At 49.4% G+C, this 13375-nt stretch overlaps 4 protein-coding genes across 4 annotated transcripts; 3 read left to right on the forward strand and 1 right to left on the reverse strand.

The window, feature by feature from the left end:
* Window positions 1–2037: 2037 nt before the first annotated feature.
* tcpT (Thioredoxin reductase tcpT) lies at window positions 2038–3064 on the forward strand (the record flags this gene model as incomplete). The annotated part of the gene is made up of 2 exons (XM_014687553.1): window positions 2038–2444; window positions 2503–3064. The coding sequence occupies 2 exons, from the start codon at window positions 2038–2040 to the stop codon at window positions 3062–3064; spliced, it is 969 nt and encodes a 322-aa protein (XP_014543039.1).
* A 584-nt stretch (window positions 3065–3648) lies between these two features.
* Window positions 3649–9618, forward strand: tcpP (Nonribosomal peptide synthetase tcpP; the record flags this gene model as incomplete). The annotated part of the gene is made up of 2 exons (XM_014687552.1): window positions 3649–4069; window positions 4145–9618. The coding sequence occupies 2 exons, from the start codon at window positions 3649–3651 to the stop codon at window positions 9616–9618; spliced, it is 5895 nt and encodes a 1964-aa protein (XP_014543038.1).
* A 31-nt stretch (window positions 9619–9649) lies between these two features.
* Window positions 9650–11052, reverse strand: G6M90_00g000290 (uncharacterized protein; the record flags this gene model as incomplete). Its single annotated transcript, XM_014687551.1, has 3 exons — window positions 9650–10120; window positions 10169–10777; window positions 10867–11052. 3 exons carry the CDS (start codon window positions 11050–11052, stop codon window positions 9650–9652), a joined length of 1266 nt encoding a protein of 421 aa, XP_014543037.1.
* Window positions 11053–11558: 506 nt separating this feature from the next.
* Window positions 11559–13070, forward strand: tcpD (4-O-dimethylallyl-L-tyrosine synthase; the record flags this gene model as incomplete). The annotated part of the gene is made up of 4 exons (XM_014687550.2): window positions 11559–11569; window positions 11641–11680; window positions 11732–12894; window positions 12950–13070. 4 exons carry the CDS (start codon window positions 11559–11561, stop codon window positions 13068–13070), a joined length of 1335 nt encoding a protein of 444 aa, XP_014543036.2.
* Window positions 13071–13375: the final 305 nt, after the last annotated feature.

Below are 13375 nucleotides of genomic sequence, written 5' to 3' on the forward strand. Positions count from 1 at the left end.
CGGCCCGCTGGTTTTCGTCATCGAATGTCTCCATCAATATATGTGGCCAACATTGAATCATCGTCATGCCCCGCCGCGCCTGGCACTTTACCCGTGAAAGCAGCCAGCCATGCCAACGCAAAGCAGCCACAAGCTATCAAGCGCACCGATTCGAAGCCCCCAGTCACACGCGCCCGATGCCGATGGCGTGCACAATGTAGTCGATTCCCGTCTGGACGTACGCATCGTCCTTATCCTCATCATGATGGCAGAAACAGCAGTGGTGCGTAGCAACGATTAATATTAGCGCCTGCTCCGACGCTGACTATGCTCCTGAAGTGGCTATACGTAGTCCACTTAGTTGCCAACGGGTACATGCAGCTTTGGCCATTTCACGGGTGGCATAGGCAGTCACAACGCAGGCCGGGCGCAATTCAGTTTCCTGTCTTGCGACGACTTGTTGATTGGGAAGAACCTGGAAGAGGACAGAGCACTGAAATCCAACGTCAGCAGTGTCACCCAGTGAAGGATCTGAGACATGGGGATACTCACGCAGTCGCGGATTGGTGGACGGTGGTCAAGGACTCATGGTGTAGCCGCGAGGTGGTGGCCAAAACTGTACACGGGAGCACCGTGTGAACAAGGCCAAGAGAGAGCGTGTTTAACAGTAGGCATTATAGAAGTCGCAACAGGAAAAGCGTTTGTTGGTGGCATGCGATTCGATCCGGCGCAGGAATCACAACGGAAGCCGTGTAGGAGTCTCGTCAGCGTAGGGTTACATGCGGAGTGGGAAAACGACTGGACATCCATTCAGCAACCGCTTTCAAAGCCATCTGACAAGCCGAGATGGGTCATGGACAGGAGTCTGGCTCTATCGGCCGGTAATAAATTTCGCCCCTTGCTCCCTACGCTCTGTACATACATGGAGTCTCTTTCTACCAGGTGACCTCTTGGTCAGCTGGTCGTGGAGAAGGTATAACGAGGTCGCGAGGCTTACGGCTGTCATGCTTAGAGTTGGGCGCCATCGCCATCTCTTTTTGCTTTGGATGCCCGCCTACATACGCATAACTAGCACTGTCTCACAGCCACATGATCCATCCATCATGCTCGTTTTCGTCACGTTTAAGCCGACGCTCTGTCTGAGGCCAGCACCATGTCTTCCTCAGCGCTTCTCAGCACATCCAGGGGGGCCTTGTTGATCCTATCCATGAAGGCTTACTCGACACCATGTATTGCTTTCCACCAGGTGTATTGATGGTGAACGGCTGCTCCCTGGATCTGCGGTAATCGCTCTCAATAGCACCAGCCCATTGAGGAGGTAACGCAGGCTAGAAACAACTTCCCAAGTCCCCTGAAAGATACTGTTCAGCCATCTTTGGGCCACTAGGAAGCCATAGACGCTCTGCCATACCGATTTTGTCAGTCTTGCCTCGATTCTCCCGCGGCCAGCCATGCTTACCACAAGTATTCCCACGGCAACGAGGAACAACTCTATCAGTACATCCACCATTGTGTACTTTGGTCTTGTAAAAGAGAGTCTTGTGTAATTTATGTGCTCAACGATTCAAAAGTGCTCGTAGGATTATCGGCATACTTGGGCGGGCTATTGATCAATTACATTTATTGTAAGCCAACACGGTACGCCACAACGTGTCTGGTACGTCAATGGCACCTTCAAAGTACGTACGCATGTACAATCGCACGCACCAGACAGTGTAACCAAACCAGACATGACTACATCCGGCGCTGGCTCATGTGCAGACCTTGGCTAGGCCCTCGCGCCGTGGCCGATGACATCTGGAGTCAATGACTGCATGTTCTTCCAGGGCTAACGCGGGGTTTGCATCTCAGAGAATGTATCCGGATGTCACCAACATGTGCGATTAAGTCGCCGGTTAGTCTCCGAAAGCACCAGGGTCAGCCGGACTATAATTCTGTCCATCGGACTGCAAGCACCGGCTTGTGGTGCCCTTGGGCAAGCTGTTCCCGATGAAATTTCCCTCGTTGTCATCACATCTCCCATCCCTCTCTGCCATTGGCCTCTCCATGTCGTCAAACATGTCCGCCAGCAGCAGTATTGTAGACGCCCTGATCATGGGCGGAGGTCCCGCTGGCTTGAGCGCTGCTCTGGCTTTTGCCCGCCAGAACCAAACTGCTGTGGTCTTCGACAACGGCCAATATCGCAATGCGGCCGCTGATTACATGCATTTGATCCCGGGATGGGACCACAAACCTCCCAGTGACTTCCGCGCCGCTGCTAGATCACAGATGACCGACTCGTACGACGTCATTCGCATTCTGGAAGATACCAACGTTGCCACGGCCCAGAAGACGGAGCAGGGAATCTTTCAGCTCTCAGACGAAGCCGGAAGAACATGGAGTGGGAAGAAGCTGATTCTTGCCACTGGCGTCGAGGATGTCATGCTGGACATTCCTGGGTATGCCGAGCTCTGGGGCAAAGCCATGTAAGTTCTGCCATCGCTGCATCTGCGGTCGTGCGACGAATGCTGACATCGGACTCAGCTTTCATTGTCTGTACTGCAAAGGCTATGAGCAGCGAGGCGCGTCTGCTGGTGTTCTTGCCGTCGGCCCGCTAGGAAACGTCAATACTGCGCTTCACATAGCCCGTCAAGAGACGGCTCTGAGCAAACGGGTCACGCTCTATTGCAACGGCAATGAGACTCTAGCTGCCGAAATTGTTGCGGGTTTCGGGACCGCAACAAACATGAAGACGGATACGCGAAAGGTGAAGGAATTCGCCGCCGGCATTAGTGGTAAAGGTATTGTGATTCGGTTCGACGATGGATCGGAAGCAGTGGAGGATTATCTCGCTCATCAGCCGCCTACGAGGCCTAGAGGTAATCTGGCTGATCAACTTGGGCTCGAGAAAGCACCCAACGGGGAAGTCAAGGTCTCAAGTCCCTTTCAGCAAGCCAGTCTGCGTGGAGTTTTCGCCGCGGGAGACAACGGCGCCATGCTGAAGAACGTACCAAATGCAGTGTTCAGTGGTCATGTCGCGGGACAAATGGCATCCACGCAGCTTTTGGCCGATTTGAATGGCCAAAAGTCGCTTTTCCCTCTGTAAATCACGCACGTGGTCGAAGCGTAGTCGCTAGTCAATAAAACAAGTGTTGCAAAAAATGCCCTCTTGAATAAGTTGAACGTTTGCAACTAGATGTTGCATGTAGACGTAGAATATGACCCAGATATAATCGTAATCAGGAGTTGATCCCGTCTTGATGGCACCACCACAGCCGCGCAATGTATAACAAGGGGCAGTCGACCGGAGCCATCGATCGAACTGGGTCCGAATAAGCACCGAGCCCTGAGAGTGTGCGGGCCGCAATTGACGCTGGTGATTTAATTCGTCTTCGTCTCGATAAGTAGCGCTGGTAACCTTTTTGCAACACGCAGAGCATCCATATCCTCCATCTTACTCTCACGCTTAAAGTGTGTTTTACAAAGATGGCCGCGAATCCGACGTCCGTTTGTGACCTTATACGCGGTCATGCTCAAGATCAACCTGATTTGTTGGCAGTTTCCAAAAATAAGCAATCGCTAACTTATGCAGAGCTAGAGCATGCGTCGCTCTGTATTGCTAGGATATTGACGAGCCGCGGCTTGGGCCAAGGCGATATCATTCCTTTGCTTAGCTCACGTTGCCTCGAGATGGTCGCTTGCAGCCTCGCCATCCTCAGAATCGGAGCGACATTAGTACCCATGGAACATGGTACTTGGAGCAACGACAGGATCGACGCAGTATTGTCAAGTTTGGAATATAAAGCCCTGCTCGTCACGACGGAAACAGATCGGCACCTAGCCAATGCCATCTACATCCACGACATAGATCAAGCACTCACTGGAAGCAACGGATACAAAGAGGGGCCCGCGATTCATGGCAGCTCTGTAAGAAGCAAAGATGTAGCATACATAATTTTTACGTCTGGCACTACCGGTATACCGAAAGGTGTCATGGTCACGCATGAGAGCCTTTTGAACTATGTTTGGCCGGCGCATGCCAATGCACCTTTCAATCTAGGCGCAAAGCCATCAGACACCAGTTTGCTGCTGTTTTCGGTAGCCTTTGATGGTAAGTCTTTTGCCTACTCACTCGTGAAATACTACTTTTTATCAGTCCTGAACTGACTTGAGAGTTCCCGAAAAGCATTCTATGGAGTCTTGTTCAGTACCTTGTGCAATGGGGGACATGTCTTGCTATCGGAACCGGCCACCTTCATGGACGATGCGAAAAGTTGCACGCTTCTCCCAGCTACACCAACACTGCTCAGCACTCTAGCAGATGTAGCGCCTTATAGCAAGGTTCGCGGCATCTTCCTCGGCGGGGAGGCTCCCACGCTGGAATTGATCAAGAAGTGGTGGACGCCATGCCGCAGCATGTGGAATGCTTATGGCCCGACAGAAGCGACGATATCCATTACAATGGCAGAACTACGCCCGGACATGCCCATCACTCTGGGGAAACAAATTCGTAACAGCGAGTTGCTTTTGCTCAACTCTGATCTTGAAGAATCTATAGAAGGAGAATTGTGCATCATGGGCTCGAGTGTTTTGGCCCTCGGCTATTATAAGAATCCGGAGCAGACAAACGAGAAATTCGTCACGTGGAGCGATCGACGGCTTTATCGCACCGGAGACATGGCAAAGCAGACTCAACATGGTCTTATTTTTCTTGGTCGTAAGGACCAAATGGTCAAGAATCGCGGGTTTCTCATCAACCTGGAGGCGGAGGTTCTGCCTGCGCTCTTGTCGCAAGAAAATGTCCATTCTGCAACGGCAATGATGTATCGCCAAAGACTAATCGCTTTCGTGACACCCGCCAGAGTAGATGGGGAGAGTCTGCGCCGCAACCTTTCTTCGCAAATCGACCAGTTTCTTGTCCCAGACGAAATACACAGTAGGGAACGCCTCCCTCAGACAATAAACGGCAAGATCGATAATAAAGCTTTGTATCATCATTTGGTACAGAGAGACATCGGAAATGATGGACCAGGAGACCAGGCCTGCAAGACAAACTTCGACTTGCTCAAGCTGGCCATTGCAGACGCTCTCGGCATACCGACCCGCGTAGTCAGAAATGACCTTTCGTTTACTGATTTGGGTGGTAACTCCCTGCTAGCAATCAAGCTACTTTCAATTCTCAGACAAAAGGGTCTGTCCCTATCTATTCCATCTCTGTTTTTGATGCCAACCATATCGGAAGTTTCGAGCAGTCTCGTTGAACTCGAGATGCCCAAGTCCGAACTCAATGGTACTGGGCAACCTGAACGGACAAACGAACTTGCGGGCACTCTCTCAAAAAACCATGCCTTCATGACAGATGTTCAAAAAGGGATGGTACGATCAACGCTCAATGATCCGCCCGCGGGATATATGGTCATCACAATTTCTCTTCACCAATCGGCTGGTAACATCCAGACCCAATGCCTCAGCGACGCGGTGCACCATGCACTTCAGCGACACGACATATTCGCTTCTTCTTTTGACATGGCAATGGGCACCATCATCAGAACTGCAAATTATAAGCATGACTGGGCCGTCGAGAATGTTGGTTCTTTGAGGGTGAAAGACGTCTTGTCGGAGGAGACTCGGCAGCTGTTTGAGCGAACAAAAGCCAGCGATACATTACAGGAATTGTTCGCGCCCACCAACGCTTTCAAGCTCATACTAGGAGAGCATGAAGACTCTGTTCTTCTTTGGCTGGTACACCACGCTCTTGTTGACGGATGGTCAACAGCAAATATTCTAAAGGACATTCGATCACGGCTCCTTGCTGGAACCAATGCTGTTTCAGACCTGCCACGGCAATTCTGCGACTATTCTGCCGATTTAACCTTGTATTTGGAGCGGTCTTATAACAGCGCAAAGTGTTTCTGGACGCAGTCCATGGCGGGCCACCTCGATGGGACTGAGCTCAAAGTTGCGCGGCCTGAAGGCACCGAATGCGACAAGGAACATTTTGAGAATCGTCGATTAAGCCTCGGTATTTCTTTGGCTCAAATCGAGGTAATGGCCAAGGCACTTGGATTCAGCCCTGCAGTTATTCTGCATGCAGCCTGGGCATTACTGTTGAGCCGATACGCATGTGAAGAAGCAGTTGTCTTCGGAGGTGTCTTTTCAGCAAGGAACTTCCCCATCTCAGGTGTCGAGGAAATCGTCGGCCCTTTGATCAATACATGCCCTTTTCCGGTCAGAATGCAGGCGTCGGACAAAAAGACAGACTTCCTCAGCAATATCCAATCACTGCTACTACAGATCGTCGAGTACCAATGGTCTGCTTCTCAAATTCTGCAAGAGATTGCCTCGGGGAGCCTTGCGCGTATTTTTTCCACGGCATTGTTTCTAGAGTATGATTTGCCCATGCACGAGAGCTCCGACCAGCAAGAGCTGCCATCGTGGACTTATGATCGGGCTGACTGGCCCGAATTCGGCCTTACAATGCAGGTGAAAGATGCTGGGGACTCTTTGGAACTTCGGGCAGTGTTTAAAAGATCTCGATACAAATCGGAGACTATTTCCAGACTCGTTGAACACTTCAATAATCTCTGCTTGTCTTTGCTGAGCCCAACTACGAATACACTAGCGGAAGTGAGTGACAGGATGCTCGGCCTGAAGGAGACTTTGTGTTTGACGCGTAGTTCAACCTCATTTTTCACACCATACGCTGGACATCAAACATTGAAGGCCGCATTCGAGGCTGGGGTTGATACTTGGCCACAGTCGGTTGCGATCAAGTCACCGCTGCACGAGATTAACTACAGAGAGTTGGATCTTACGTCAAATTCCTTGGCAAGGTCCATAGCAGAGATTGTCCGCCCGCGAGAGGTGGTGGCTCTTTTGGGTGATGGCAGCGAGAACTGGCTTCTTGGAGTCTTGTCTATCATCAAAGCTGGCGGAACCTACTTGCCTCTCGACACCAAACTACCTCCACAGCGGATGGAGGCTATGATGGAAACAGCCGGTGCAGTGTTGTGCATCTATCCTAATCAAGAGTGCCTTGCTACCTTCTCCTGCCTTTCCAAGGCCAAATATCTGCTCCATGAACGTCTGAAGACGAAACAAGATGGCAGTAGTCTGACAAAAAGATTGGGAATCTCTACACAGCCTGACGACTATGCTTACATCATGTTCACGTCTGGGTCGACGGGCACACCGAAAGGCATCAGGGTAACTCACCACGCGACAATGTCGCATCTCTCGTTCGAACCAGCACGTCTACATGCCCGTCCCGGAAGACTGCATGCACAGATTTTCTCTGCCGGATTCGATGTCAATATTGCTGAAATCTTTGGCACGCTGTGCTATGGAGCGACATTAGTCCTAAAAGACCCTGCTGACCCATTCGCGCACCTCAGTCAGGTCCATGCGACGATGATTACGCCCTCGTTCCTCTCGGTACTCTCCTCAAAAGATCTCCCGAACCTTGATACAATATACTTGATAGGAGAAGCTGTTCCCCAGAGCCTCGCCGACAAATGGTCAACCGGAAGGACTCTCTACAATTTTTACGGGCCGTGTGAATGCACAATCGCTGCTTCATACGCCAGACTCGAGCCCGGAGGGCCAGTGACACTGGGTAGAACGATTCCCCGGGTTGGTGCTCACGTACTTGATCGCCTTTCCCGCCAAGTGCCCGTCGGCGTCATTGGAGAGATCTGCCTCTATGGAGTGCAAGTCATGGAGGGGTATATCGGCAAAGATGCGGAAGAGATGACCAAGAGAGCCTTTGTTCAAGATCCGTTCAACCATGGCCAGCGCATTTACAGAACTGGGGACCTAGGTTATTGGACCGAGAATATGGAGTTATGCTTCATCGGCCGAGTTGATCATCAGGTCAAGGTTCGAGGATATCGAGTCGAGTTGCAAGAGATCGAAAACGCACTGCGACGATCGAGCGATACAGTGACCCAGTCAGTGGCGATTGTGTCCGAAAACACCATCTATGCCTTCATAACACCGGAAAACGAAAACGTGGCCGAGATCAATAATTTCTTACGTCGAGAACTGCCAAGCTACGCCGTTCCGCAGCTCATAACCGCACTGCCGTCGTTTCCGAGCACGCCGAATCAAAAACTCGATCGCAAGGCGCTCATGCGCTCAATAGAATCCGCGGTTTCCACAGATGTTACAATACATGACGAAATAGAGCGAATCATCTCCGAAGTATGGCGGGAAGTTCTTGGTCTTGAACAAGGCTTTGTCATATCGGTCAATGATGACTTCCTCACCATCGGCGGAAACTCACTACGTCAGATTGCCGCAGCGCAAAAAGTGTGCTCAAGAATGAGACTGAAAATACCATTAAGAATTTTTATCCTGCATACTCGCATAAGCTCCCTCGCCTCGGCGATTCGAGAGCATTCCGCTCAGAGCGAACAAACGGATCCTGGCTTTGTCTCTTTCGCCGAGTTTTCAAGTCAATCGAGCTCATATAACCCCAACTTATCATACCTAGAGAAAGAGTTCCTCAGAATGCATAAGCAGTCTGCGAGCAAGTCTGCTTTTAACGTTGCTCACAAGATTTCATTTTGCGGCAACATTGATTTAGTTCTCTTGAGTCGCGCTTTCCAGATTGTTGTCGCGAAGCATGACATTTTAAATGCAACCTACAGGGAAGTCGGAGGCATATCACAGCGGATGATCAACAGGCAAGAGTTTACGTTCGACCATCTCCATGTGTCGGAGCAGGCAACAAGAGATGAATACATCAGCAAGCCTTTTGATCTAAGCGGCCGTCTTATCCGGGCATCTCTTACAAATACTTCGAACTCTACAGAAATCATTCTCGTCCAGCATCACATCATTACGGACCAGGTCTCTACGCAAGTCCTCTTGGCTCAGGTAGGCGATGTGTATCGCGCCTTGGTCAACAAAGGAGACGTCGAAAACTCAAGCGTTTCCGAAGGGCGTCTTATTCAGTATGATACCTGGGCATCTTGGAGAGAAGCGCAGCTTATAAAACAGCCTGAAAGAGCCCATTGTACGTTTTGGCAGTCACAATTTGGGGATCACAGGAGTGAATTCTCGAACATGATCCAATCACACAAGTGTCCTTTAGGGATGGCTCACTCGATTCCCAGGCGCCTCAAACGCAACAGCTCGGGCGGCTCAATCGAGGTCTATTTAGCAGCAACCGCCATGGCTCTGCAAAACGCTCTCGGAATAAATGAGATTTGCATGGGCATACCATTCCTGGACCGGCTTGAGCCAGGGTCTGAGCGATTGCTGGGTGTCTTCTTGGATGCGCTCCCTGTGCGTGTTGAAATGGACAAATCTGTGCCCATGCAAAGTCTGGTGCATACTATAAAAAGTACCTTGAAGTCTGTAATTTCTCACGCAATTCCTTCATTTCAGATCAAGGAGCTAGTCGGAAGAGACGTACTGTTCGACATCATGATCGTGTATAACCGATTCGAAGACCGAGTGACCCGGAGTATGGAAGTCCCAGGTGTCTCAATCGAAGTGGCGTCTATGAGAGCGCAGGGAGCCAAATTTCCCCTGTTGGTGGAATTCAACGAAAGAAAGGATGATGTCGTTGTAGAGCTGGAGTACTTTGAGCACATTTTTACTGATAAAACGTTGTCACAGTTTCTGCAAGATCTCTGCACCGCCATTGATTAACAAATACAACTTTCTTCTTCTCTTGAGTCTATTATTCTGTTGTGCTTTCTTCAATATGTGTTTGTCTAAACTCATTGACGCAAATGGCAATTCGATCGAGGCCGTTCTCGAGCTTTTCCCTTTCACAGGCATAACAGATGCGGAACCAGCCAGGTGTTTCAAGGTGATAATCCGTGCCTGCAGAGATGACCAACGCATTCTTCTTCAAGATTGATCTAAAGACTTTTTCTGCCTCCATGGACGGCGAAGGACATAACCTGGCGAAGATGTACATGCCACTCTCGGCAGGTATGAATTCTATGCCATGCTTTTGCATGAACGTGGCCACCAGGGAATACGCCGACTCTAAAAGCTCTCTACCATGAGTATTTACGTACTCTATGTTTTTCGGGCTTAGAATAACCTTCTGTGCCACAATTGTTGCCATGGTTGATGTTTGACAGTGAGTACTCAAGGCGCCGCTCATGATGATATCACGGTTGTCTTGGGAGATGAAGGCACCCTAATCAAGTTTTAGAATATGACCCATACAAGACTCCGAAAAACTTACTAAACGAACGCCATTGCATCCAAAGTCTTTACTCAGACTGTACAAAACGTGAACCAGGCCTTTAGCATGAGTTGTATCCAGTGAAAGCGCTGAGACAAACCCGGTGGTTAAATTATCCTGAGTCAACCGCGTGTGCTGAGAAAGGGCATAGACCTCATCGGATATCAGGTGAATGTTATTTTTGGAACAAAAGTTCAAAGTGGCTTGCAGTGTCTCTTGCGGATAGTTTCGGCCAAGAGGGTTATGCGGATTGCAAATTATTACACCTTTTACCGGAATCGCGGAAGCCGCCAGTGCTGCCTCGTAGTACTTGATGCTCTGGATACCGAAGAATTCGTCAAATGGTATCTGAACTATGACAGGCACGGCGTCATTATGGACCGAAATGGAAAGGTCCAGGCCTGGCCAGTACGGTGCAGCGATTAGGATCCCATCACCCGGATCGCATATTTCACCAACCAGGGCATTTAACGCGAAACAACCACCGGCGCCCAAGACGACGTGTGATTTGTCGACTTTGAGTCGTGGGTTGAAATGGGCATTGGCTAGGTCTGCTATCAGGCCTCTAACCTGCGAGCAGCCTCCGACACCTTCGCTGTAGGCCAAGTCCTGGCCAAACACATGAGTTTGGCACAATATATAAATACGACAAGAAAGGACTGAGTGCTGTAAATTGATTTGACTTGAGACCGACTTACATTATTTGACCAATTAAATGTCTTGAACGTATGGTCGAATTCAGAAAGTAATCCTTTCATCAAAAGCTGGTTTTCAGCAGTGCTGAGGTCAATGACAGTGGTATCTCCGGATAGGAGCGCGCCATGATTGTCCAATAGCTTGGGAATCAGGACCTGATTGCGCTTCAGAGACCTTTTGGAAAGCATTGCGCCGGGCTGTTGTAGACAGTCAGGAGTCAGTCAAAGATTTCTCACTACGCGAGAACAGAGCCATCTACATGAAAGGAAACGCGGCAATGTAGGACTGCGTGGCCTTCAGGGATATAGTCGCCGAGCTGGTCCCGGCTCGGCGTCCTATCCGGAAACTCCCACAGTCCAACACAGCATGTCCCTCGCATAGAGGAGTGTGGTACACACAGTCATCCAATAAGAAGCCAGCTGGATGATCTCCATAGACAATAGTAAGCTGATATCTCACGCTGGCTCAACCGATTTCGTGGCAGTGGTTATAGACGGGCCGAAAAAATTGGCTATATTCAAGTGGTGGTAGTTTCGTGAGGCGTCTTGCTCCGATGCTGAGCGCCATCGATTACATTTCATCCGTAAATGCTGGAGAAATATTTAAATGTTTACCAAACTTCGTTATCTATATCCGCTGTTCTTACAACTCCTTCCTGCTAGACAAGATAGTCGGTGGCCTTGTTTACTTCAGCATGGCGCTAGTGTATGTACCTACATCTTGACATATTATTGATTGTGGTTTATGAGACCCACGCTAACAGTTGACTTTAATAGCTTTGAAACAGTTGTTTCTCAAGTCAAGTGGATTATTCAGGCAAGTACTCCAATTCCTGCTAGCGTGATCGATTCTAACAACTTCACGTAGAGTCTCGTTGCAAAATGGAGCAAGGCATACCAATCATCCATTGCAGTTCAAGACGAATATTCCATAGACAAAGATTACCACAGGAGATTATGGGATGACGATGTCGGGAACATGCTCACCTCAATGATGAGGCTGGCTGGATATCCCGAAGAATCTCAAGCCATACATCGAGTTTTCTTCAATCAACACGTGGCACGGTCGCTTGGACCATATCCGACAAAAATGAAGGACAGATTGTTCTGGCATAGTTTCATGACTGATGACCATACACCACTGGAAATGAGTTGGAGCTGGTCCGACGATAGCGATACACCAGTCGTTCGATACGCAGCCGAGCCCATAGGTTGGCTTGCAGGCACTGCGTCAGATCCATTGAACAGCAAAGCCACTGTTGTCTGCCTCGGAGATACTCTTCCCTGGGCTCCGAGTTTAGATCTCAAATGGTACAAACACTTCTTGAGAAGTCTTGTCGCTGACACCAAGGACGAGCCGTCGGCGCGGCCTTTGGCGGCAGAGCCACTCTCGCAGACCTTTATCGCATTCGATCTGGAGAAAGAGAGCATGACGGTAAAATACTATTTTCTTCCGTCATTAAAGTCGGCTGTTTGTCACAAAACAAACTTCGAGCTGATTGAAGAAAGCATTTTGAAAATGCCCGAAGCCGACAACTCTGTGACCTCCTGCCTGGACACAATCACCACATATATACGCTCCCAAACTCCCGACAATCAACTGCATGTTGAGATATTCGCAATCGATTGCGTGAGTCCAGCCGAATCCCGTCTCAAAATCTACGTTCGGTCAAGAAATACAACCTTCGACGGCATGCTTGACGTCATGACTCTCGGGGGTCGCACGTCCAAGTTTGCTGATGAGACAGTTGGATCTTTGAGAGAACTTTGGTGCGCCTGTTTTTCTGTAGAAAATACAAAAGAGGCCATGTCGCAGCCACTGAAAAACAAAAATCACCGTACAGGAGGTCTTCTTTACTACTTTGAGTTGAAGCCGGGGGCAAAAATGCCAACCTCAAAGGTTTACCTGCCAGTCAGACACTACGCTGAATCCGATGATCAAGTTGCGCGAGGATTATCAGATTATCTCTTGAAGCGAGGGAAATGCCTGAATGGAAGATTACCATACTATGACGGGGTTGCCAAGCTATGGTGAGTCGAGAGATTTTGCGTATGGGCATCACATTTACTAACTTTGCATCGATAGTAAGCACAGGAGTTTAAAAGATGGCTTGGGTTTTCAGACGTATATTACATGTGCCGTCAAAAACGGCGCCGTGTCTGTCAATGCATACTTTAACCCGGAGACATGTCGCGAAATTGTGTAATTGGAGGCCAATGTGTAGCGTAGTCTCATGTTTTAGAAATGCTTGAAATACGATGAATTTTGTATCTGTGCAATTTGACACAAGGTATGGGCTTGACAATGGCAATGGTCGTGCTGTCGGTATTCCAACTATCTGATATGATGAGAGGTCGAAGTTTCAGTCGGAGCTGTGGACAATGTGGCAGAATTTGGTATATACCACTTGCATAAATGGCTGTCCCTTTCGGCTAATAGAAGCACTTGAAGCTTTGAACACTCTGGTATAACACTTGACTTGTAAAGTGTCGCGCGTGCAGTGATTTGGTG

This window comes from Metarhizium brunneum, chromosome 1 (genome assembly GCF_013426205.1).
Source record: "Metarhizium brunneum chromosome 1, complete sequence".
NCBI lineage: Eukaryota > Fungi > Ascomycota > Sordariomycetes > Hypocreales > Clavicipitaceae > Metarhizium > Metarhizium brunneum.